At 41.1% G+C, this 27,433-nt stretch overlaps 1 protein-coding gene across 2 annotated transcripts in view; it reads right to left on the minus strand.

Annotated features, from left to right (window-relative positions):
• Positions 1-27,433, minus strand: part of HECTD4 (HECT domain E3 ubiquitin protein ligase 4) — a 241,288-nt gene that overhangs the window by 116,264 nt on the left and 97,591 nt on the right. The window contains exons 17-28 of one of the 2 annotated variants that reach the window (XM_089676997.1): positions 26,047-26,169; positions 22,126-22,250; positions 20,108-20,261; positions 19,903-20,003; positions 18,873-19,071; positions 17,969-18,088; positions 15,488-15,592; positions 9,531-9,694; positions 8,990-9,223; positions 3,123-3,315; positions 2,812-2,916; positions 2,611-2,699 (exon numbers count right to left, since the gene is read on the minus strand). In XM_089676997.1, coding sequence (XP_089533123.1) covers positions 2,611-2,699; positions 2,812-2,916; positions 3,123-3,315; positions 8,990-9,223; positions 9,531-9,694; positions 15,488-15,592; positions 17,969-18,088; positions 18,873-19,071; positions 19,903-20,003; positions 20,108-20,261; positions 22,126-22,250; positions 26,047-26,169 — 1,712 coding nt within the window. Of the gene's footprint in view, positions 1-2,610; positions 2,700-2,811; positions 2,917-3,122; positions 3,316-8,989; positions 9,224-9,530; positions 9,695-15,487; positions 15,593-17,968; positions 18,089-18,872; positions 19,072-19,902; positions 20,004-20,107; positions 20,262-22,125; positions 22,251-26,040; positions 26,170-27,433 lie in introns of both variants that reach the window. The other variant, XM_089676993.1, reaches the window with a different exon arrangement.

The following is a 27,433-nucleotide window of genomic DNA, read 5'->3' on the forward strand; positions in this document are numbered from 1 at the left end:
AATCTACGTGCCCCAAGGAAAGAGGAGCACCCAGTGGAATGTGGTTAACTGGTAAACATTATTGTATTAGAGATTCTGGGAGATCTCTGTAGCAGAGTCAAAGTGAAGATTTTTGGTTAGAGGGCTAGACAGGTGCCAGGGCACCCACAGAGCACATGTGGAGACTGGAAAAAATACAGAAAGGAAGCACTGGCAATAGGGGCAATGTAACCTATTCCAGTCAAAAGCCAGCAAATAGAAGTCAAGCATTACAAAAGGCCAAGTTTTGAAAAACCGAGAGCAGAATGACTTCACAGCCTTTATATGTGGAGGGGAAGATATATCAGAGCTCAGAGCAGAGCCAGAGGGCTGTAAGACAAGAAAGATTTGTGCTATGGCAATAAGTAAAAGGACATTAGATAATGGAGCTAACTTTCCCACGTATAAGGAGAAGTCAGTGACCTTAAATGGAGAAAACAGTGTACAGGCTGCTTTGAAAGAGTCCATCAGCAGAACCTGAGAGAAATTCTCATGCAGGGGCAACAGAGGGGTGAGAAAATGTTTCTGAGCATGGTGCCAGACACAGAAAAAAGTTGTCATGAAGGAACAATGTAACCAAGAATGATGTCAGGTTTATAGGAACTCCAGATGGTACAAGGTTGGGGAAGAGACTGAGAAGGATGTTGGATCAACCAGTGTGAGCGTCAGCATTTGGACAAATGATTCAAAGAATCAGGCTCAGGAATCTTGAAGTAAAATGTCTCCAAGGCACCCCTGGGATAAGAATGTTCAGGGTGTAAATATCAGTCTAATAAAATAGTACCACAGAGTGGTGATTTTTTTCAGCAATGAAATTGATGTGTTAATAAATAGGAAGTATAACCCATCAATTGCATTTGCCAATAAAAGCTAGAAAAAAACAAAACACTCATATGTGAGATATAGAGGCAATGTCTATAGGAGACCAGGTAAAAGCCTGGCTGCAGTAACTGAGATAGATGTTTCAAGGCCATAACGAAACCGTCTTCTTTAAACGGACAAGAGGCCCCTGAAAATTCCTTGTAGTTCTTTCAAAAAGGAAAGGAGAGGACCACCCCCTGTGACTACAAAACTGCAAGGCGGTATTGGGAAAATGCTTTTTGTGAAGCAGCAAGTAGAACAGGTAGCAGAAAACAACGAAGAGGACAGCAATAGAGACCCTTTGTGTACCTCTCTGAAAGACAGAGTGAATTAAAGGGTTGAGAAGCCTCTGCTCAAGCTGGAGCAAATGCCAGTAGACATACCCCCATTTCCAAGGGTGAGTGTAAACCTTCACTGTGAAGAAGGCTTTTGAGCAGGCTCCGTGGGCCTGGAGGTGAAGGATCTGCCACAAAATGATGGCAACAGATGAGGATGCCTGGAGGGTCGAACAGATGGTACACATAAGGCAGAAGAGGACTATCCATATGGAGATAGGATAGTAGATATAGGGTAGGAACCCCCTTCCCTCCATAACCACCTTAATGTATTACTCACGGGGTTTTCCCAAAGAAAAGCTCACCTTCAGGGTAAAATGCCCAATCTGCCTGATCAAGATAAGGGAAAAGCTCTCCAAATATTGCCACTTTCTTGTGCCTAATGGAATGTGTGGATCTGTGTAGGCAGAGACTGGTACACACTGCCTCACTCAATGAGACCACCAAAGCAAACATATGGCAAAATGCTGAGCAATTAATATCACAACATTTTGGTGGAGAAAGTTCTTCTGTAGCCTCCATTGAAATGTCAGTGGAGGGTGCTTAATGTGCGTTTTGTAGGATAGAAGGATATAACATAGTGTATACTACAGATACAAGTAATGATCCAGCAAGGTGTGTATAGTCAAGAACTGGTACGTAAAGGTACAGGGAAATCCTATCTTAGTTTGTCCAGGTTGCTTGTCCTGTTCAGGGGCCAGGCTTCACCCATCATGGTGGGAATACCCTTGAAGAGGTCTTCAAGGTCTAGATCTCATATGAATAAACCACAGCCCCGGGCACGTAAAACACTCTGAGGCCAGCTTCACTTTTTGCACCACATGACAAGGATCCAGTACTCGAAGCAAACATCAGAAGCCAGCCCCACTGGCATGGGGTCAAGGTAAAGTATCCAAGATATAAACAGAGTGTAGAGGATCTGGAAATTCCAGATCTTTGAATATGTGTCAGTCGAAGGAGGAAAATAAATATATGGATACGCTGGGGGGTGGTTCTAGTAAAGCCTTTGCCACTTTCCAATCAGCTAAAGGTAGCAGCATATAACTCATGGTCTATGAATCAATTCCAGATTCTTTCACTGGATGATTAAGATAAGAGTTGCCTTTCAGCGGGCTATGGGTTTACCAAGAAGACTACTAGACAACATGGATAGGCACTGTTAGATTCCAATTTTAGGCTGGCAACAAGCTAGAAGACAACCATTACTGATACTGACATTTGTACTTTATATGCACAGATTACAGACTTAGCAGACCGACTTTCAACTGTATTTGTTCATCCATAACATGCTTGATGTAACTGTACCAATTCAAAGATCACTGTCCTATCACAAATGATTAGACTTGAAATGAGTTGGGATAATGATTAAATAAAGAGTAATGTCAGTTTTACTTACCTGAGAGCTAAAACCATATTCTCAGGATCACTTCCATCAAAAAGTATTTCTTTCATTGAACACAAGAGCTCTAATTCTTTCATTTTGCTCTGTGGGTTAATAAATACAGATAACATTTTGAAAAGACAGCTGCGGCTGAATGCAGAACTATAGCTCAAAGAAGTATTCAGAAATCATAAAATATCCTGTGATTTTCTATACCTCATTATAGTGATAGTCATAGAAAAATGGAGCATTGTTCTCTAGTTTTCCATTTAAAGCATCTTCCACTTCATTCTGCCACTTCTGTTCCAGCTCAGCAACACTCTGTCAAATAGATCAATGCACATCCCGCAATAAGCGCACATAGTTTAGCATCATACATTTTTCAAAAATGTAAATGTATATATAGTGCTGTTATATAACGACAGCTAAGCAGGGGAGGGAGAGAGTGTTGACAATGCAAAATTAAAACGGGCTTGACATAGATTTACACATAATATAGAGAACAACAGTTATTACTGCAATGTTACCTGTAACTGTCTTTCCATAGCGTTCAGTTTCTTAAACGTTTCTCCCATTATTTTACAAAGCAAATCATATTCTTCTAGATGTTCCTCCCTGTATTGATAGTTTATCAAGGACTGAAGGGCATCAACCAAATTCAGGTGCTTAATGACACAGGATACCACCATCTCCTCCATCACATCTGGTTGGATAACCTCCCTTCATAAAAAGACAACTGTATTACATAACTAAGCTGGAGAGAAGAGTGAAATGCAGGCATTTTCAATTCTCAATAATTCCCCCTATATATTTTTTCCTTGTCACAAGTGTCTGATCATCTTAACACTCCTGCCTGCAAACAGGCCTGACTGGCTGTCCTCTAAGAGTAGATGCATTGAGTAGGACACAAAGGAGGTCTGATGAAAAGGCAGGTTGCCTAGAAACGCGTCACCGCCCCCTTGGAGGATTCCCAGCAACGTTCTGATGTCATTTCCTGCCCGGTGGCCATCTTGGATGTGCCTCAAGCTGGCTACTGTACCCACGCTGATGTGAGAGATCAGCAGTGCCTGCCCTGGATCCCGGTTCTTATCTGCGCCGCGACTCCCGGTTACTGCGCCTGCCATCCTCGCTTCCTCCTGTGGGACCCGCCTAGAGCGCCAGCCACGCAACACCTTGACATTACAGCCATCCATTTGTGAGGTGCAGCACAGATGACATCCTCCTCCTTATATATTGATGCCTGATATCTACCCACGTCTTGTGAGTTTTTATAATCTTGTGTGCAATAAACTTTTATATTCATACTGCACTTAGTCTGGCGCACTTCTCTTTCTTCTCCACAAAGGAAACCTTTCCCGAGTGCTACTGTTTCACTGCTGTTTAGCCACTGCTGGAAAGATCAATTTCTACACCTTTCCTAGTAAAGTGGGAGCATTCTGAAGAAAAGTGGTGCCTGGGTGGTCTGTGTATCACCGTACAAGAATGACACTAAAATCTACTTCAATCACAAAATTAGACAAGACTAGAAACTAGAGAGTTATGCAGACATGGTATATGTTTTAAAATGACAAAATCTAGCTGGCATCATTCGTTTTACTTGGTTCAATCCATTCCTAAATCGGACAGACTGAACTCTTTCCAAACCCTTTCCAGTTGTTACAATAATCAACGGTGATTCTTCTGAACTACATAAAAAAAAAAGGAAAACATTTAATTCTAAATTTGCAAAGCATCATATTTTGATCCTATTGTCCAAGGTTTTTTTTTTTTAAATCAGATATTTTTTTTAGAAAACCAACAAGTTTCCATTTTCAAATTAACAGTTCTTGTACAAAAACACGTACAAAAGTAAAAACCATTAGAAAAATCACAGAAAAAGAACATAAAAGGACAACAGCCAAAACCTCATCTACAGACAAATCACACACAAGATTGTCACGCAGGACTGTACCATCAGAGTATATAATGTGCTGACTATGTGTTTACCTGCGCAATCATCATGTCACGTAATGATATTAATACAACTTGTTCTTGACAATGTGAACACTTCTAACCAGGGGATTTCTCAGATAAAAATAAATTAAATGTCTTATTAGACCAGGAGGTGATCCACCGCTTAAGAGCCTATCGTTCACTAGGTGAAATGGCGCTAGGCCTGGGTCGGATACAACCATTTTTGTGCTATGAGCTTCCTAGCTATAAATTAAAGACAAGTTATAGCTGTATATGTGAGGGGTTCAACAGTCTCCTCATCTAACCACCCCAGCAGACAAAGTTTAGGATCTACAGGGAGAGCGAGAGTGAAGAAATTATTGATCAGCTTTATTACAGAGGTCCTATAGCGCACCAATTTAGGGCATTTCCACAGCATATGAAATAGGGTACCGTTTTCTACAGCACAATGTAGACAAAGGGGTGTCCCTCCGGTGCCAATCAAATAATCTCGGGGGGGGGGGTGCGATAAGTGCTATGGACAATGAAGCTGGGTAAGCTTTTGTAATGAATACACAGATGCAAATAAAATATTAGAAAGAATCGTGGCCCCACTCTTCAGAGATATACTCCAAATCTCTGGACCACTGCAGTCTACAATTAAGGGACATGGCCCTGGACACCTGTTTAATCAATGCACTGTATAGTGAGGAGATCTGTCCCTTTTTGATCAATTAAGAAGAATGGGGTTAACCAATACCCACAAGGAATCCCTGGCCTGTGCCAAGATGGCATGTCTAAGCTGTAGGTATTGTAAAAAGACGGAGTTGGGCAAGTCAAACTTAAAGTTTGATAGTCTTTCATCAATTGCCCATGGTACAGCTGAGGGACATATTTAAGACCAGCAGCTGTCCACGCAGCAAAGCCCTTCAGTTTAAGGTGTTCCGGGCAGTTATGGTTATTGAGGATATGTGTGAATGTGGTAAAGCCATGATATTGGAAATAAATGTTTCGCTTTGCTCCATATTCTGTCAATCAGTGCTAGAGTGGGGAACTGTGCTAGGGCTTTAAACGCACCTGCTTCAAGCATTCCACCAAATTATCTGTGGGTACAATCCCTAGAAGAAGCAAGCTGACCGGATCTGGGTGTGTATTTTCCATTTGAACAACATGGGAGAAGTCACAGATCACTGGGCAAAGTATCGCCTCCTCACACCTGATATAAACCTCTAAATTGCCGTAGTACCATGTTGCAATAAGCGCATTGCACAGCAATCATGGGTTTTAAGTCAGGTGGTGAGGAGGCAACATATCGCCTCCTCACTACCTGTCAAACAAACTCAGATTGCTTTTCAGAGGGGCAACTGTGCCTGCTGCACTTTTGAATGAGCCCTTAGTTGCAATCAGCAGCGAAACCCTTAGGGCTTGTTCACACGGAAAGTTGGGGGTGGCAAAACCCTGCAGTTGATTCTCTTAGCAAATGTAGCACCCTCTTAGTTAGGTGCTAGTGGTGTTCGTAGATAAATTTAGTTGTGTTTTGGGCTCTTGCATTCAGAAAGCTACAGGTACACTGCATTGCACCTGCGGTGTAGGGGAAACCGCAGTGCATCAGTGTGAAAGCAGTGTGAAAGCAGCCCTATACTGATATAGCCAGTGTATTGCTTCACACTGACCTGAAGATCTCTTTCCTGCTGCTGGCACCACTCTGGAGACTGCTAGCTGGGATAAGAAGTGGAGTGCAGTTGGGGTCACTCTTCATGTGACAGGAGCCAGCACTACGGAGGAGGCATTGGTTTATGAGCCTCTTGCTCCCTACTACAGCTCCAACTTTACAAGTAGTCCCTCTGCATTGCACTCTGTTTGATGCTCTGGGATGGTGGGTCTGCAAGCCCAGACCACGACCCAGACCACGATCTATCAGTTGCTGACCTCCGTCTTAAAGTATAACTAAAGGCAAAACTTTTCTTTTAGTTTTGGATAGAGTGCAGAGGGATTAGAACACTTGGCAGTTTTTATTGCTGTCTGTGCCCCCATTAGGCAGATTCACCCTCTCTATTTTTTCTGTTTACCTTTATCATTAAAAAAAATCATCTCCAGTCACCTTTTCTCTACTCGTGTCAGGAAAACTTGTCAGACGTGATCCATGCTGATAGCAGAGGAAGGAGGCAGCAGATAGAAATGACACTTCATGCTCTTAACTGAGACAAGAACACACTATAGAGGAATATGTTTTGTTGATATTTCATGTCTGGGGTCTACAACCACTTCAAGTATGGGCCAAAAAAAGAAAAAAAAAAAATCAGAATCAGAAATGCCCGTCATCAGGAAGCTTAAGGGGTCTGGCCATTGCTTTTCTGTAGTGAAGAAGAAAAAACAGAATGCATCGACCTTGCGCATTACCTCAGTAAACAATTAGTTGATTTTCTTGATTTAAAAGATATAGCTCACCACTGACGAAGAAGGGACCCCCCTTCGAAAAGCGTCAGCGTCACTCTGAGAGTCTCTCCTTCCGATAGGATTCGCACATGTCTCCTTATCGTATGATTCGGTTTTGGATTATACATGCCTGTTTTATTACTACTTTTGTGAGTATATCTCCTAAATCAATCAACTAATTGTTTACTGAGGTATTGAGCAAGGTCGGTGTGCTCTGTTTTTTGTTCTTCACTACAGTTTGTATTGCGCTTCCCCAGCTTTGTGTTAGAACTGTACAGCCTTCGATTGGTCCTGGACAAACTTCCATATTCTCAAATAGTATTGATCCATTGGCCCTCTAATGATCCAGGTCCCTGAGAGCAAGGGGTGTTGTACCTGTGTTTACATTGCTTTTCTGTGTGTCTACAGTGCTTTTCTTCTGTCGATGGCAGCAAACCCTAGGTTGCTTTTCATCAAGCTGTGTCCCTTTGTGGATAATAAAGAGTATTTTCATTTGTATTTGCATTACAATATTTTTCCTGACTGGTGAAACTGTTGTCACAAACACAGTAAATGAGGGAAAATCCCACTAAACTGAGACCTGCAAAGAAGTGGAAACCAGACAGGATTTTAAATCCTTCCTCACTCGATCTAAAACTGTATTGGATACTGCTAACCATGCACCTTAAAGAATAATTTCAGACAATGGCATGTTATACATAGTTACATTTTTCCAGCTTGTAGTTACAACTCCTCCAGCAATATAGCCTTGTATATGACATACCTGGCTGATGCTGCTAGAAGCTGGAAATCACTGAAATAGATACAGCAAGGTTGGAAAGCGTGATGCCACCGGCCCTCCTCGCCAACTTGTCCAATCAGGAAACGCTTTAAAATCATTCAGAAAATGTAAAGAATCCTTTGACCGATGCCCATGCTGACCAGCCGACCTCTGGTTTTCTGCATTGGACCCAGAAGCAAGTGGAGATCACTGGATTAGCGGTGTCTACTTTAGTGATTTCCAGCTTCCGGTGGTATCAGCCAGGTATGTCACGTACACAGTTATACTGGTCCAAGCTGGACCAATGCAACTAAGTATAACCTGCCGGTGCCTATAATTATTCTTTAATGCCAAAATATTTTCTTTAGTAGTTTTGAACAAAATTGTGAAGAGTTTAAATTTCAGTTAGGTTAACTCATGTCTGTGCCCCCTCTTGTGAATGTTTTTCCCCCCTTCTTTCTGTCCCTGTGGTGTACAAAAAAACATGGAGATGTGGACATCACAGGAGGGCACAGACAGTAATAATAAAAAAAAAAAAAACCAAAAAAACAAAAACAAAAAAACTTTGTAAGATGTTCTAACCCCTTTCCACTTTACTAAAAATCTGTTTGATATATTTTTTAATTTCTTCCTGTAAAGACAGGAAGTGAGGGAAACTTTACCTGATACCAACACAGACAGCAATAAAAACCTGATACATGCTGTAATCCTTCCCTACTGCATCCAAAACAAACACGTGTTGGCTTGGGTTTTGAAGGATAAGTTCACCTTTTGTAACATGTTACACCCATATTCATGTAACATGTTACAAATGCACTGCCTAACCCCCCCCACCCTTCGAGTATCCGTTTTGACAGCTAGCGGGGAACTTTTTCTCCTGCTAGTTGTCACAAACTTAAAGTGGCTCTGCCCACCTGGCTCCATTATTCACTCACAGTGTTCTGTTCATGGGAAAACGTCCTGACAAGCTTTGTGGCTGCTAGCGTAAAGTTCTCTATGAACTCCCAATATGCTGTTGATATGACGTACGAGCAGACAGATACACAGGCAGTCTGCAGGTCCGTGGCATTACACCCATGATATGCTCATCGCAGGTGCAATGCTTTACAGGTCCCTAACAAAAAAAAAATATATATATTATCTACAAAAAAATGTGCATTTATTTTTTTTGCTAACTTATCCTTTAAGAAAGTTCCTCACAGACTACATAAATAGAAGTTTCAGATTTCTGTTGAGTAGGTGTGACAAGGAAAAAAAGTATCTTACTTTATGCTTGGCCTGAACTGAGGTCGGGCACGGCCAGATATTTCCCTCAGTTTAATCATAATCCCTGGAGGCAGCCTGATTCTGGGCAGCTCAAAGTAGTTTCCTGCTGGTGGCAAAAGTATGTCGGAGGGATATGTAAACTCTCTGTCTTCTTCTATTGTAAGTGGCAGAGGAGATGGACTTGGAGTGAGGGCTGGCGATAATGCACCATTCGCTTCTACCTGCCACTGACACCTTAAAGATAGAAAATGCAATGTGATAATACAGTTACACAGCAGACACATTAATAAAGCATAATTATACAGTTTAGGTTAATAATGCATAATCAAATGTTGAAAACAGAAGAAATACCCCTCACAGAGTGAGCAAAGCCATTGCTAACACTAATCTACAACATATGATATGTCTGGTGACATTGTATTCTGTATAAACAGAGAAATTAAAATGACTAATTCTTAGAATAAACTCTGCTAGCAAATAAAATGAATGGCAGATTAAAATTATTTGAAGACTGATTTCCTTGCAAATAAACATTCATTACCTCTGTAAAAGTTTTGACCTTAGAAGATCATGACAGGTCAACTCTTCTTTAGTGATCTCTGGTCCGTTGTATAGTATGCGGAGCATGGAACAAGCCAAAACAGATAATCCTAGAGCCAGGTCCACCAGAAATGGCAACCCACCAGACACATCTTCTGAGGATTCCTATAAAATAAATAAATTCACTGCACCACAATCTAGTATGTTATTCAAAAAGTATGGTATATTCCTTTTCACACCATTCCTTTAGAAAAAAGCTAATGTTACATATAGTGCTGTGAAAATGTGTTTGTCACCTTCCTGATTTTTTTTTTTGTTTGCATATTTGTTACCCTTAAATGATTCAGATCATCAAACAAATTTTAATATTACACAAAGATAATCAGAGTAAATACAAAATGCAATTTTTAAACAATTTAATTTATTAGGGGGAAAAAAAAGCTGTCCAAACCTGCCTGGCCCTATGTGAAAACGTGCCCTCTAAACCTAAAAACTGGTTGTGCCACCCTTTGTGGCAACAACTGCAATCAAGAGTTTGCGACAACTGGCAAAGAATCTTACACATCGCTGAGGAAGAATTTTGGCCCAGTCTTTTTTGCAGAACGGTTTTAATTTAGCAACACTGGAGGGTTTTCAAACATAAGCAGCCTGTTTAAGGTCATGCCACAGCATCCCGATCAGATTTAAGTCCGGACTAGGCCACTGCAAAACCTTAATTTTTTTTCTTTTTTGAGCCATTTAGAGGTAGACTTCTGGTGTGTTTCGGATCATTGTCGTGCTGCATAATCCAAGTGTGCTTGAGGTCATGAACTGATGGCTGGAAATTATGGCAAGTCGACTAGGTCCTGATGCTGCAAAGCAGCCCAGACCATCACATTACCACCACCATGTTTGGCTGTTGGTATAATGTTCTTTTTATAAAACGCTGTGTCAGTTTTTTACCAGACGTGATGGGACACACACCTTCCAAAAAGTTCAGCTTTTGACTCATCACTCCACAGAAAAATTTGCCCAAAAAAGTCAGGAAATGTGAGACAAGCTTTTGTGTTCTTTTTGGTCAGCAGTGGCTTTCGCCTTGGAACTCTCCCATGGATGCCATTTTTGCCCATTGTTGAATCATGAACACTGACCTTAACTGAGGCAAGCGAGACCTGCAGTTCTCTAGATGTGGTTCTGGATTCTTTTATGACCTCCTGGAAGAGTCGCCATTGTGCTTTTGGAGTAATTTTGATAGGCCGGCCACTCCTGGGAAGGTTCCCCGCTGTTCCAAGTTTTCTCCATTTGTGGATAATGGCTCTCAACGTGTTTCATTGAAGTCCCAAACCCTTAGAAATGGCTTTGTAACCCTTTCCAGACTGATACATGTCAATTACTTTGTTTTTCATGTTTTTGAATTTATTTAGATTACGGCATGAGGTGTTGCTTTTTTAGATCTTTTAACATACTTCACTTTGTCAGACAGGTTCTATTTAGGTGATTTTTTGATTCATCAGGTCTGGCAGTAATCAGGCCTGGGTGTGGCAAATGAAATGTAACTCAGCTTTCCAGAAAATGTGGCTAATCACAGTTAATTCATGATTTAGCAAGGAGTTGGGGGCACACACTTTTTAACATAGGGCCAGGCAGGTTTATACCGCTTTTTCCCTTAATAAATGAAATAATCAAAAACTTAATTTTGTATTTACTCGGGTTACACTGTTCAACAGGTAAAAAGTTTTGGGCATAAAATTAGCTAATCTTACATAATTTTGGGGTGCTGAAAATGACCCTAAAAAATGTTGATTGGCTCTAGTTTCCATGATATATTCACCCATCTAATGACGTAAGCCATTCAAAATTATGATGCAACTTCAGCTGCATATTGCGCAATTGATACTGGTGACCAATAGAAAATTGCATGTATACTGAGATGATGCAATATTAGCCTTTAATTGCATCACTTCACTGCATAAAAGCTGCAGTATCTGTAGCTGATTGTAGTTCGACAGCGTCTTTACATTTCGTTTTATGCTTATATAGGCTACTCAGTAATGCCTCGAACTTGTGTGAATAAAGCAGATAATTTCGGCTATATCTGCGGTGAAATAACTTTTATCTCACAAAAAAGGAGGATAACAGGAATGATTAAGAAAGCCTACAACTTGTATTTTGGCTGCAAGATAGGAGACCAGGACAAGAGCTGGGCACCACATATATGCTGCAATTCTTGTGGGACGGCACTGGAGCAAAGGTTGAATGGAAAAAAGGCATCTATGCCTTTCGCAGTGCCAATGATTTGGAGAGAGCAAACAGATCATGTTAGTAATTGTTACTTTTGTATGGTGCCTCCAACAAAAGAGCTAAATAAGAAGAAAAAGTTATCTGTGCACTATCCAAATATTCCATCGGCAATACGTCCAGTTCCTCATGGAGAGGGGCTACCAATTCCTAAAGCACCAGAATCCTTCGTGGTTGAGTCAAGTGAGGAAGAACCTGAAGCGTGTAGTCACGTGCAGTTGTAAGAGATAGCCCTTTCCTCTAATACAAGAGAAAAGCCAAGAGAAGCAAAACCGACACAAACTGAAGACAAAACTAGTGAGAATCCTAAGTATTAAAATGATTCAACTTAGCTTATGGCTATAATTTTTCTTGGTAATCCTATGCAATATATTATGCCATTTAGGCTTTGTTATGTAGTCAATATCACTTGCTTTATATTTGTGGAAAGACATCTATCTATATAATTATTGTGCATTATGTAGTCATTACGCCTATAGTAGAAAACTTTCCATTTACAGAAAAACTAGAGCCAATTGACAAATTTCATTGTTATATTTGAACTCAGAATGTGAAATTCATTAAGAAATGGATCCTTTTGTTTCCAAAACTGGCAAAAAATAAAAATTTGTTGAACAGTGTTATCAGTCTAGTATTAAAATCTGTTTGATGATCTGAATCATTTAGGTGTGATAAACAGGCAAAAAAAAAATAAAAAAAAAAAAATCAGGAAGGGGGCAAATATTTTTTCACTTTTGTAGAAGTTCATTTTCACTTTAATAATCACTTGACTACCAGGCACTTTTACCTCCTTCATGCCCAGGCCAATTTTCAGCTTTCAGTGCTGTTGCACTTTGAATGACAATTGCGCAGTCATGCAACACTCTACTCATATGAAATTTTTATCACCTTTTTCACACAAATAGAGCTTTCCTTTGGTGGTATGTAATCATCACTGGGTGTTTTATTAATTGCACTATAATAAAAAAAGGGGGAAAAAAACGTGAAAAAAAAAAAAAAGTTTTTCCTTTGTTTCTATTATAAAATTTTGCAAACAGGTAACTTTCTCCTTCACTGATGTGCGTTAATGAGGCTGCACTGATGAGGAGGCACTGGTAGGCATTGATGAGGAACCACTGATATGCAGCAATGATGGACACTGATAGGTGGCACTGATGGGCAGTGCTGACGGAAACTGGTGGGAGGCACTGAACATCAGTGCCCTGATGATCGGTGCAGATGGCCTCCGTGTCATTTGCCAGTTGTGACAGCTTGAGGAAAGTGTTGCTGATAACTGGCAACTGTATTTACATTGTGATCTGATGTGTCATTGGACACAGCTAATCATGCGGTAGAAGGCCGCTGTGATTGCCTCTTACCTCATGTGATCAGCTGTATCCGTAGGACACAGCGATCATGGAGAGCGCTGGGTATGCGCCGTTGGGGGTGCACGGGAGGGTGCGTTCTGGGAGGACATCATATGACTCCCTCCCAGAACTGGATAACCATGCTGTAGCCGTCATTCGGCTATAGCATGGTTGTCAAACCCTCACTTTTTTAAATTTGTGAAAACAAGTTAATACTTGCCCCTCCTGGCACCCATTCTACCAAAGCCCACTGTCGTCACAAGCTCCGCTGGCTGAACAATCATCAGCATCCAAAACTTCTGGGAGTGTTGGATGTCTGGCCCCCTATAGTGCACAATAGTGATGTAGAGAAAGGAAGCATAGTGCTCAGCAGAAGACAAAACATCTGTCACAAATTTTGCTGGATGCTAAAAATTTAAGAAAGCAAATATTAACTTTTCAGGTTTGACTTTCAGCACAGAGACTTTAATTATGGGGTTTACAGTTACTTATATCTAACCCTAAAGTGAGCCCTTAACAACCAACTCATACAAAAATCCCTAAAGCTTTTCTATAGATTTTAGAAACCAGTACATTCCTCCAAACAACTACATGTGCAAAAAAAAAATAAAAAATGAATGTTCACTATTCACCATCTGTGAAGATAGGTTGAAAAAAAAAAAAAAAACAACAACAGAAAAATGTTATACAATGTAAACTATACCCAAACAGGAAAATGCATAGAAAAAGTGGGTACACACACACACACACACACACACACACACACACACACACACTTTGAGAGCCAGAGTGGCGTAGCCTAAACGTGGGAAATCCATCCTCCAAAAAAGGTCCACCTCTCCTTTTGCCTGCTCCAAAACCCAGGTGCATGGGAGCCTGGCAAATTAACCCCTGGACTGTCCTGGACCGTGTTTAACAGGCCAGTGCTTGCAATTGCACTACCATGGATGCAGCTCTGAGAACAAGCCACTGCTGTACACACTTACTTCACCCAATTTGGTCAGGTCTACTGTTCCCTCTGGTGGGGTTCCCTGTAATTGGAGGAATTCCAGTGCAGTTATAACATTTCAGGCAAGCCCCAAACCTATCTTCCATCCAGCGTTTGGTCACAGTCCTCCCAGCACAAAGCAGGGGGGGACGGATTCAGAAAACTGTCACCCTCTGCTGCTGTGGCTTTCTGCAGCTCTTAACTAGTCTACTAGTTCCTACTAATAACTACCTTCTACATCACAGATCTATGCATCCATCACCTATGGACAGTAGGCAAAAAAACAAAACAAACTGAAGATCATATGATGGGAGGGGTTATATGAGAGAGTATTAAAAGCTTTGACTAGTCTTTCCTAGTGTCCAGACACCTCAAGGTGTAGCATATGACCCATTACATATGGTTGACAGTCTTTGTCCTGTATTGTACGATACAGAAATATTATTTTACTACCTTCCAGGGAGATCTTGTGTATAAACTGTGAAATCGCAGGGGAAAGGCCTTTTTTTTATTTAGACGTCGCTATGGGCTGCAGCAACATATACACAAAAACAGCAATGTTGCCAGATCTGGTTTGTGATCTGGGGCAGACATTATTGGTTGGCCCAGCAGATAATAATGAAGAAGAAGCCAGCCATCAGTGAAGTAGACAGTCAGTAAAAAGGCAACCTGGGATTCCTGGCAGGGGTGGAAGGGAGAATTAGGTTGGCAAGATAATAAACAAGGAAAGTAAAAATAAACCGGATCGGTTTTAATATCTCAGAGATAAGCACGAATTTAAAGAATACGTTCACCATTCATAGCATGCTACCAAAAAGCACCTGCCATCACCTCTCCGATCCCCCACTGTGACAGCAGGTGAGGAATCTTCTTCCTGCACCCGCTGTCACAATTTAAAAAGAGTGCTGCAATGCAGGGCTCCACCCACAAGGCCTGAGTCATTTGTTCACAGCAATCTGTGAATGAATGAATTATAATTACAATTACTGTCTGCCAACACGGCAGAAGGCTTGTAGTTCTCAACGAACTGCGAGGGTGTCGGTAGGCGCTCTCGTAGCTCATTGATCTTCTCAATCCCCAGTAACTGTCTGAACTATAGAAGGTACCGACAGACAACAGTCTGTCAGTAAATAATAAATACACTTTTTGTACCTTCAAAAATATGTGCTTTGTTATTTTTTAAAAGGTGCACTTTAGTCAAACGCCTGTCAGAGGTGCAGAACGTTACAATGAAGTTACAAGTACACTTACACTCGAAAATTCAAACCATGCAATGAGTTTAAAGATATACAACATCACTTACTCGACATTTTTAGTAATTTTAGTAGGTATTGAAAACATACATACCTGTGCCCTGACAGTACAGGAGAATCCCCACATTGCCTTGTCTGGTGTGTTATGCTCGCGACCACTTCTCATCTCAAAAGAAAATGTGACAGTATCGCCCTCTACCTGACAACATAAACCAGACATCACTTATTGGGCTAGAATAAGAAAATATGTTACAACCAGTCAACCAGAATTCCAGTGTAACGGAATATAGGAATGCTTTTGAAAAAAGTGCTCAGCAGGACTGTTTCTCAAGATGAATGCAGGTTTCTGTTTGAAATTGAGGATTTAGTAACAGCAGTTATACTGTATTTTTTGTAAAACTAAAAAAATCAGGAAAAATATGTTTTGATTTAAAAGAATGAACTGTGACAGCTCTCCTCATATTGGTTATACTGACAGTATTTTGACAGGACATCATCTTTGTTTATATACTGCTATGGAAATAATCACTTTAACCCCTTGCCTACTGGGCACTTATACCCCCTTCCTGCCCAGGCCAATTTCCAGCTTTCAGCACTGTTACACTTTGAATGACAATTGCGCGGTCATGCAACACTGTACCCATATGTAATTTTTATAATTTTTTGTGTGACAGAGCTTTATTTTGGTGGTATTTAATCACCTCTGGGGTTTTTTTCTTAAACCAAAAACCACTGAAAATTTTGAAAAAAAACCCAAACGTTTTTCTTAGTTTTTGTTATAAAATTTTGTAAATAAGTGATTTTTCTCCTTCACTGATGTGCGCTAATGAGGCTGCACTGATGGGCACTGATAGGCTGCACTGATGGGCACTGATAGGTGGCACTGATGAGGAGGCGCTGGAAGGTGGCACTGATGGGCATTGACAGGCATCACTGACGGGCACTGAAAGGCAGCACTCATATGGCACTGATAGGCGGCACTGACTGGCACTGTTAGGCGGCAATGATGCACACTGATAGGCGGCACTGACTGGCACTGAGGCGGCACTGATGGGTGGCACTGACTGGCACTGATGGGTGACTCTGAAAGGCAGCTCAGATGGGCACGGATATGTGGCACTGATGGGCATTGACAGGCATCACTGATGGGCACTGAAAGGCAGCACTCATATATGGCACTGATAGGCGGCACTGACTGGCACTGTTAGGTGGCACTGATTGGCAGCACTGACAGGTGGCACTGACTGGCACTGATGGGTGACTCTGAAAGGCAGCTCAGATGGGCACTGATATATGGCACTGGCAGGTGGCATGGATGAGCACTGACAGCTGGCACTGATGGACACTGACAGGTGGCGCTGCTGGGGCTACACAGATCATCAGTGCCCTGATGATCTGTGTACATGTCCCCTCCAAGGAATGCCGATTACCGGCTCTCCTCATGAGCTCTCAGCGTGACAGCTTGTGGGGAGAGAAATGCCAATAACCGGCATTTCCCTGTTTACATGTGATCAGCTGTGATTGGACATAGCTGATCACATGACCGAGCCGACATCTTCGGCTCTTTCCATTGATCGGTGATCCACTGTGTTCGAGGGACACAGCGCACCGCCGATCGCCGCGCTGCACGCTCCCTGAGCCTCGCATGTGCGGTTAGAATGGGAGGACGTCATATGATGTCCTCCCAGAACGAGAGAACCACCTTGCGTCCGTCATTTTACTATATGGTGGGTGGGAGGCGGTTAAAGAGGAGCCATAATTTTTTTTTTCATTTAATTTTATTTTTTTTACAGTTCTGCCCCCTACGGGTCAAAGTACATATAGTACTTTGTCCCATGTTGCCTTGTGCTTTCTGATCACAGCTAAAAGGTTCAAACTGCACCCCTGCCTCCCTGTGGTGGCTGATCCAAGAATAGCTCTGAAGGGGACGGCTGCTACTTAACAGCAGCTTGTCTTGGCTGTTTGCCCTTTTTAGAGACAAGAGGAATGCAGAGGCGCACATGTCCACCTTCCCTCTGCATTACTCTTGTCAGTCTGTGGAAAGTGCTCACAGCCGACACAAGCTGACATACTGTATATACAGTATAAATTGTGTGTTTGAATGCACATAAAGTGGCATTTCCTTGTCAATCGGCTCATAGTTTTTGATTGCTGATGAAAAGAGAATGTGCAGGTAATGATGATTGGGGTCACCCCTTAAAAGGATTTTGAACTGCCCCCAAAATCTTTACTGAACTCTGGAGACAGCGCAAAATCCTTTAAGGCGTGACCCCAGTCATCATTACCTGTACATTCTCTTTTCATCAGTGATCAAAAACTATGAGCCGGTTGATAAGAAAATGGCACTTTATATGCATTTAAACACACAATTTATACTGTATATACAGTATACTGCAGTTATTTCAAAAATGCAATCACCTTTTGCTATCAAGATGGTTATCTCCAATAAGTGGATGGTCATGTTATCAAGTATAAGTGTACAGTCCATACAGATAAGCACTGGTTTTCTCAAGGAGCACAGAACATTACATCACCTACGAAACAACTAATGAATGTAAAAAAATATGAATTGTACCTTCACCAAATCCTTTGGCCAGCCTGTTCCCAGTACACTTCTACTTCCATATCCGAGTGTATTTCCTCCATATTCTGCCACTTTCCGGCTATTGGTATTGGGACCAGCATAAATCACCAGCTGCATATTTAAATGCAGAACATAGTCAGACTGGATATACAGTAATAAATATGCAGCTCCTTTGGGGTTTTTGTAACTGTAAAAATACCCTGTGCTGGCAGTACACGGGAAAGCCACTAAAACTGTTCTTACACACAAGCAGGGGTCCAGGTCACTAGCAGTCTGACATTCCCTACACCTGACTGCATTATTCAGAGAGTTATTCTAAAGGTGGTATTTAACCATTTGTTGGCAGTCACCTCATTTAAAGTGCAGTGCTGCTTACCAGATGAGTAACAAGAAATGTAATCTCTCAGCACTAGAGATTAGAACAACCTGTGTAGCCCTAGCCTAAGTATGTGGTCGGGGATTAGAATTCAAAAGTAGCATATAACAAATTACTCATTCTAGTTCAAATATCAATAGTGTTTATGCTGGACATACACGACTTTAAATTTTGACCAATTGCCTACTGAACTGGCCAATATTTGAGCTGTGCATGGACCCTGTCAACACACCCGGCTCAACAAACTTTGATCTTCAAAATTAAAGGAGCTGGATGGAAAGTTTTCGGCTTGACAGTGACTGCACCCAATCGGATTTAGTCATTGTTCAGGTAGGACATCCACGAGGGCAGTGGCTGTGTGAATAAAATAACTGGCAGGGGAGATTCTTTTATCTATTCCCTTTAGCGTGTATGGGGGAATCTATTGCTTTCTGCCTTTCAGTCCATGGAGCTGGACGAAAGAAACCTTAACATGTATGGCTAGCCTTATACAACTGTCCAATGAGCAGACTCACAAACCTTATCATAATCATATTGCGAGGAACACCTGCTGTCAAAGCGGAGGTAGAGACATCGAGCCCCGGGTATGTGTACACTTTCTTTGAACTTGTAATTGTCTCTAACAGGATGTGCTGTCTCCACAGTTTTTCCAGCAGCCCACGGAGCTGGTATCTTCAGTCCAGTAAGAAAACCAGGCTCTTCCTTCTCTTCAAGCATCCTAGAGCACAACATGGAGAAGAGCATGTGTATGTGGACCAAAAGAAAAATAAACAATATAATTCCTGTAGAGGCACCTTCAATCCCCTATTTACAGGGGCCACTAAATATAGCAGAAATATACCAAAATATAGCAGAAATATAGCAGAAAATGAGTTCGCAGCACCTGATCCCTTTGCAAAAAATCACTCTTGTAGTACTTTTTTTTTGCAAAGTTAAAAAAAAAAACACATTTGAAACACGCAATACTGTATGTTCTTTAAACTGTATATGCAGCCAAAATTATTTTTATTCAGATTTGGATAAAGTCGGGAAGGGTCAAAACTCTTGCCAGGTGTTCATTTTTTGCGGTCTATCTACCATTGGGGAAATTTTCCTTTACTTCCTGTCCCAGAGATGCAACAGAAGTTATAGAAAATCACCTAAAGTAAGGGGAATTTCCCTTATAGATAGTTGTGCTTTAAACATATGAGGGCAATGCTGGCATACTTACAGATTTATAATTTTTGGCAGCCTTGAAATACATTGGATTTCATCAGACAAGTTATTTTTCGTCCAAACAGCAGTTTTACATTGATCATGGTTACTATGTTTTCTACCACTATAACAAATCACTTCAAGCAGTGTTTAGAATGGTCCATATTACTGGTGAGAAGCTATGCAAGGATTAGACCTTACACTAAAACAAGGCAAAGAACGTACAGAATCAAGTGTTGGTTGGTTGGATACCTATTTTTAAACACACAGTGAGGGTTTACTGCATTTTCTTTTTTTGTTTACTAGGAAAGAGAAATTTGGCAAAAAAACATAAAAATTCAAACTAACATATTACCTGTCATCTGGTGACACTTTGTTCTTTTGCTCTGAAATCCCAATTGGGGAAGTTCCCACATCTGCCAGAGCAGTGCACTGAGTTTTAAGCAGTAGAGCAGTCTGAAAAAAGGGACATAAAACAGTATAAGGATGACGTTTGAAAGCAGAGTAACAGGATTACTTGTTCTGTGTGGCGAGTATCAGTTCAGAGCGTTATGACATACCTGACTGGTGTAGAGTACAAGTTGCACTAGTTGAGGCATCAGAGCATCTGCCATTGTTAAGGTCTGCAGATTGGGGTGCATGAGAGATGTAAGTAGTACTGGGAGGAGATGGCCAAGCATAGTGGACTTGGTAATTTGCTCTAGACCTTTCAATCTAGGTTAAAAAAAAAAAAAAAAATTGCAACACTCACAGTCACTTAAATTTCATGCACCTACTGAAGGCAATCAATGTTCCATTTGAACACATTTTCATATAAAATCACAAAGAAAAGTCATCTGTGTCCATTGAGTCAACTAGTGGAATTGGGCAGCAGTACAAAGTTGGCCAATGCAATTTAACAGGCCTGCTTTTTAAAGTGGTTGTAAAGGCTGAAGGTTTTTTGCCTTCATGCATTCTATACATGAAGATAATAAACCTGTGTGCAGCAGCTCCCCCAGCCTCCTCAATACTTACCTGAGCCTCAGTGCAATCCAGCGATGTGAATGACAGCCTTGACTGTCCCAGGTCTTTGCCTCCTCATTGGCTGAGACAGTAAGCAGGAGCCATTGGCTCCCGCTGCTGTCAATCACAGCCAGTCAACCGATGAGGAGAAAGAGCAGACGAGGCACGGAGAAGCGGGTGCCCCCATAGCAAGCTGCTTGCTGTGGGGACACACGGAGCAGCGGGTGACCCCATAACAAGCTGCTTGCTGTGGGGACACACGGAACAGCGAGTGCCCCCATAGTAAGCTGCTTGCTGTGGGGGCACCTGAAAGACAGGAGGAGCCAGGAGAGCCTGCGGAGGACCCGAGAAGAAGAGGATCCAGGCTGCTCTGTGCAAAAACACAACACACAGCAGGTAAGTATAGACATATTTTTTATTTTCCAAAATAAAATAAAAATGAACCTTTAGAATCACTTTAAGCACAGTGTTAACAATGCAGTCAATACTGTGGCTACAGTACAAAGAGCAAAGATGCACACACTAAGCCTTTCAGGATTGGCAGTGAATTGTGTTTTACTGCTGCTGTGTCAGATGGAAGTCTCTTTACATTACTACTAAGGTCACATTCATTTCATGATAAACAATGTAGTAGAATTGGTGAATTATTTGTGCATTGCCTCAGTCCATATCTCTAGCTGCAGCTGCTGTTTTTTAGAATTTCCAGCTCTTCATGACACCCAGCAGGGGCAGTTGATACATCATCTTCCTGCTGACTGCAAAACTACCACTTCCTTAATTCTTTGCAGAGCCCCTATTCAATTCACTTCTGTCTCATCTGAACCAGAGTGAAAGAACACAACCCCTGACTCCCTTTATATGTGCATGCTCCAGAAAGGGAGCTGGCCAATGGATGGTGTAGTTTTCAGTCATGCAGTCTGCCCATCAGTTGCTTGATTACATTCTATCAGACCTTCTAATACAGTTATCAAAGTAACTGATCAGCACAGCTACCTGCACCATCCAGTGGCCAAAGAATAAACATTCTTTTCTTAAGGAATGCCAGGGATATGATCTTTCACTTAACACACTTGTAGCCTCTGCTCGTAGTGCATCTGAATGGGTGGCTAAAAAGTGAGATATTGAGAGCAGAATAAATTGTAGATAAAGAAAATGAATGCAAATGAAGATTTCTGGAATAATTTTAAAGGTATTTATGGGGACTCAATATACACGAAACTTTAAAATGGTTCTAAAGTCACAACATTTTTGCATTAATGCATTGTTTGCATTAAAGTAAAAAAAAATCCCATTACTTATCAGGAGCTATAGGCTCCTGCTGCTGTCAGCCCACTGTAAGCAAAGTGCCTAGGAACACACACAGCCAAAGAGAAGGTCAAGGACCACTGTGAAATACCCTTGCAAACAGCAGGTGAGTATAACCTCTTATTTTAAAAGGAAAAAGTTTTTAACTTTAGTATTATTTTAAAGAAAAGGGGAGGAAACAACTGAGAACTGACACATATGTAATTTTCGGTATTTTAGCCCACTACATCATTACTAAAAAATAAGTTAGCATTTTATTTGGCATTCATACCTAAAATCTTTATCAGGAATGTCACTATTGATGAGAGCAGTTGTGACCCTCTGCAGCATTTCCAGTACTTCATCACACCCAGTTAAAATCTGGGTTGCCAAATTCAAAATGCTAGTCTGCAGTTCCTAAGAAAAAAAGAAAGAAAAACTGGATTAGTTGATATACATCTGAAAACTTTTTTTTTTTTTTTTGCTAAACTACCCTCCAAAAAAAAGTAAGAGTAACTGAAGATTTCTGTAAGGAGCAGAAAACATTTGCAGGTGACTAAGCTGGCCTAAAATAATGGTTTATATTAATAATTGATATTGCAGATAAACACCTAAGCATGTTAACTGTACTGTTTTTGGAATATAATTTGGGATAACCCACTGTGTGTTAGTGGCAAAAATGTATGCCTGAATGCGAAACTAACAAGGCAGATCAGACTTTCAGTCTGTTGGCTGCAAAAAGAGTTATTCGATTTTCTAACAAGACTTCCAAGGGTAATGATGGAAAGAAGAAATAGGCCGGCAAAAGTAACCTGTCTGTACAGACCTAGGCTACTGAAATGTAGCTGCTCAAGAAAACACAACCACAAGCAGAATGCCAAAAATGTGTTATTAGAATACACTAAAGAGTTAAAACCTAGAAATTCAATCTTCAATCAATATTCAATAAAATATGAAAGAAAAATAAAACTGTGCATTTTATTTTAACTTTCTTGGCTATTTTTATTTACACAGAACAAAAAAACAGGCAGACAAAGACCCTCAAATACAAAGCTACAAATGAAACATTATTTCCTACATATCCACAATAGAGACCTTTAAGACTGGAATAAACAAACAGTGCATGTGAATAGTTTCCATTTTGGTTTCTGTTACTTAGGTAGGGAACAGGACCTTCACATATGGATCCATATTTTTTTTTTTCTTTATTGTAATTTCCTACTTCCCTACTTACCTAATCCCTTCCTTAGTCTCAGTTCACACTACTGCTACCAGAAAGCCACACGACTTGTAGTGCGACATTGCTGGTGACTTGAGTACTTCTTTGAAACAACTCTGAAGCAACTTTCAGGGAATGCTTGGGTAATCTTCCTGTAATGTCGGACTCAAAGCACATCAATACAAGTTGAGGAACTGACTTGGAGGCAACTTCTATTAAAGTCTATGGGCACAAGTCGGATAGAAGTCACCTTGAAGTAGTACAGGAACCTTTTCTAAAGTTGGAGCAACTTCAGTAGTGCTAATTAAGACGGCTCTCATTGACTAACATGGGATTTCACATGTCATGCGACTTGGGGTCTCACAAGTCGGATCCCAAGTCGCGGCAGTGTGAACCAAGCCTTAGCTGCTTGATAGCTAAACCATAACAAATATAAAATATGCAATAACATATAATTAAATATCTTTATGCAGTAAAATAGACTTTTTCAGCAAAAGGTATGAAGCCTGGTAGAAGGGGACTTTATACAGAGGGCTGGGTCTCAGTTTTGGCTTGCCAGTGACCCTACCTATTGTAGATGGCAAAATACAGTGTCTTTCCTGAATTTCTGTGTCTGTCAGTGGACATTTACAGGCTTTACACTGATCTCTACTGTGAAAGCCATGTGTTGACTGATTGGGAATGTTTTAGGGTAAGGTTTTGTGGTTCAGGTAAGCCCAGTCTGCTGGTAAGCTCCAGAGGGCTGCCTCTCTCGTACATTAGTCAAAAAATTCACAGCATGAAGAAGGGGTACTCTAAGAAAGTGTGAACTAAACCTTTAATATGGATTTTGTGTAATACTGTGTATAGTTAAAAAACTAACCCCTTTCATTAACCTGTAGTAGACCTAATCTATGGTCAACGTAAAGCCAATGTAATCTGTATCTTACACCAGTTGACATGAGATGCAAGCAGGTACACAACATTTACAAACAGGTGATAAGACAGACCACCCACAAAATGCTTTATGGCATTGCTTAAAATATCACAATGGAAAGACCACCAGCTTCCCACTAAACAGTCATTTGAAACTGCCAATTGAAGCTGCACTAAAAGAAATATGAAGGCTGCCACATTAAGATAATTCTGTAAAATGCTAGCTGTCTAGAGATTATGCTACTTTTCTACCTTCTGTATGTGCCTAATCCCTGGCCTTAAACAAGAATGCAGCCAGTGAAGTCAGAACTCTGTTCAGATTATCAATAAGAAAACCATGCCAACCAGTAAACTAGCAATTCAAAAAAAAGATAAATGTGCACCACTATCCTGAGTAACGCTTGCCTCCAAAACATAGTATTTCTGATTTGACACATTACACAAACTCACAAAGGATCACTTTTGCTATGATCCATTTTCCCTCAAACAACCATGGGCTTGGTACTGAACCTGCAATATACTACAGGATGGTTACAAGTGAGAATCAAAATAGTTAGGTTTGACCAACATAAGGCAAGATACTAAGGTTCCATGTACACTAAGAGCTGAAAAAAAGCTGGATAAAAAAAACGCTCAACATGCGTGTTTTCCCAGCGTTTTTCCATTTTGTGAGCAGACATTTTGCCGGCGTTTAGCATTTTAGCTGGTCCTTAAGAAGCGCGCCACCAGACCCGCCACTGCATCCTTAACTACCGCTGACAGCTGAATGTAAACAAAAGAATTGTTCGCAAATATAATTTGGGCATAAAAAAACAGTATGGAGTGCCCGCCCCCCCCCCCAACCATACCACATGGTTTTTTTGGGGGGTGGGGGTGGGAGGGGAACTCCCCCAAAAGCATCTTGCTCCCATTCGGATAGGGACAAGGGCTTCTGGAAGGCTGTTAAAGTGGTAAAAAAGTGTCAAAAATAAGTAAAAAGACAGAGTTTTTGACAAGCAGATCTTGGGAGAGCTCTTTGCTTTTACCCATCATGAGATGTTTCTTGTGTGACACCTTAATAATGAGACACCTTTTCACAGGCCATCAGTTGAGACTGAACCAGCTGCTATTTGCACTGACAAGGGGCAGGATTGCTTTCTAACTACTGATAGATTTCAGCTGGTGTCTTGGCTTCCCATGCCTTTTTTCACCTTCCGTTCTTCATGTGTTCCATACTTTTTCCATGTCAATCCATTTTATTAAACATAACTTCATTTTTAACTTATTTGTTATGGTTTCTTTGCATGTATGGATTATTACCAACATGTGGTGCAAATTTCATGTCAATAGCACCTTTAGAAATAGATTTACTGAGATAAATGGTGACGTGTTCAATACTGATTTTACCTGCTGTATTACTGGCTAAAACTAGCACCAATCTCCTAAACACTGCCTTAGACTCTGCAATGTCATCACTGGATCTCTACACTTCTCTATGCAATTCATGCAGACCACGGCTTGAGGGAGAGGCCAGCAGGGTGCTGTACATAGCTTTCTGAAAACATGCCAGCACGCATTCTCAGTACTCCTCTCAAGAGCCCTTAGCCCTGATGGAAGCAGTGGGCAGGCGCTTGAGAGGAGTTTTGCAATTATAAACAAGCATTGCCAGGCAGGTGTCAGTCTGGAGGAGTGGGCATTCCAAGGCAAACTGCATCTGCATGCAGACACCCTCATGTAATGCATGACATAAATAGTTCAAATTTAATAAACAGCAGAGGTGGCCCAGGGACAGTCAGGCTGGGGAGGAAAAAGTTAGAAGTCTTCCAGTCTGTAAATGAAGTGGGCTCTATTTGACTTCCCGCAGCTTTTAATAGACACTATAAACAGCTTACAGTGTGCAATGAAATAGGGCAACACATTTCTTCAGTAAGGCGAACTGTACAGACTGAAGGCAAGACTGGAGTTAAACCATAAGTACATTCTGCACCTGTGTACTTGCATAATGACTGCAGACAACTAACAGACTTCAATGGAATGTGCAAAGACCGACGTGAACAAACATAAAACATTATTAGAATAAAACCTGGTGTTTACCTGTACCTTCAATGTCTCCCCCTGCAGGGAGCTGTCACTGTCATCATTCTCATCAGGTTTGATTAAGACAGTATTACTAAGGAGGTGATTCTGTACAGCCATCAGATAACGCAGGCATGGGGAGGCAACCTTAAACACAGAGACATTTTTTTCATAAGAAAAGCATCATGAATACATCTTAAACCTCTGGAGCCAGTTCACTGAATTAAAAGTAGTAGTAAGATCCCTTTTTATACAGATAGCAGTTACTGAAAAGTTATTTCCAATAACAAAGGGAATAAATAACAGCAATCACAAAAGGTTTCATTTCTCTTGACAGAGCTTGACAATTAAGCAATGCAGGGTTATACTGTTGCCTACAGGAAACATGGACAATAGACGCAAGATGCTATAACCCTCTCAATTCACTCCTTGAGTTTACAGTCCTTGGATGTCCATTTCTGCTATGTTTTTCATTTGAATTGAAAGATTTTCATCTATCAACAGCTCCTGTGGATTAAAGCCAAATATTTTAAATCCTTCACATTTTTCCAGTTCGGGCGATTTCTTTTTAAAATCAGATCTTTTTTATCTATTGAAGTTTGGATCCACGTATACATTTAATCATACAACCGCAATCTCCAGCAGAGTGCGGCGTTAGTACAGTCTGGTCGATTTCAGTGGGTGAGTACTATTCAGCTCAAAACACCTAATAGCTTCCACACTGAAATACACAGCTACTCCATCACAGCTTAAAGCGGAGTTCCACCCTTCTTTTCATGATCCTTGCCACACAATGCCCACCCATAGAACAGTCAGTTACGGGATATTTTTATTTATTTATTTCTAAATATCTTTTTTTGCTGTCAGTATCCTGTACTTCCAGTCCGGCCACCTAAGCGATTTCGTCATTAGGCGATTCCCTAGGACTCTTGGGAAATTGCCATTGGTTTTCCAGGTGTCTTTGGGAAGCCTAATGGTGAAGTCCCGTGGTATTTCTTGACCGGAAGTGACATTATCGGGAGGAATGATTGACAGGTTGCCATAACAACGGGGCAGGATTTTCCGTTGCCGCCTCCATTGTTATGGCAACCTACAAACAACACAGTGTGCCGAACTGTGTCCTTACAGAGCAAGATCAGGAGGTGCATGCTGGGTAGCCAGTTGCACCGAATCCAGAAGAAAGTAGGAGCTGGCTTCAGATTCCCACACTAGTAATGGCCGCTGCCTGCCTGCCGGGATCCTGCTGAGGAATGTCACATTTACAAGTAAGCAAACGACATACATTTGGAACACTGTCCTAATTATATACTGCAACTGAAGAGAATCACGGAGGTGCTTTTTGTAGAAAAGTGCCGAGGAGACTGGAGGTTGCAGTTCTGGAATTTGACAGCACTGGAGGATAATGGGTTCC

The sequence above is a fragment of the Staurois parvus genome, unplaced genomic scaffold, assembly GCF_062004578.1.
Source record: "Staurois parvus isolate SC_StPar_1 unplaced genomic scaffold, SC_StPar_1.0 ptg000014l, whole genome shotgun sequence".
In the NCBI taxonomy this organism is placed as follows: domain Eukaryota; kingdom Metazoa; phylum Chordata; class Amphibia; order Anura; family Ranidae; genus Staurois; species Staurois parvus.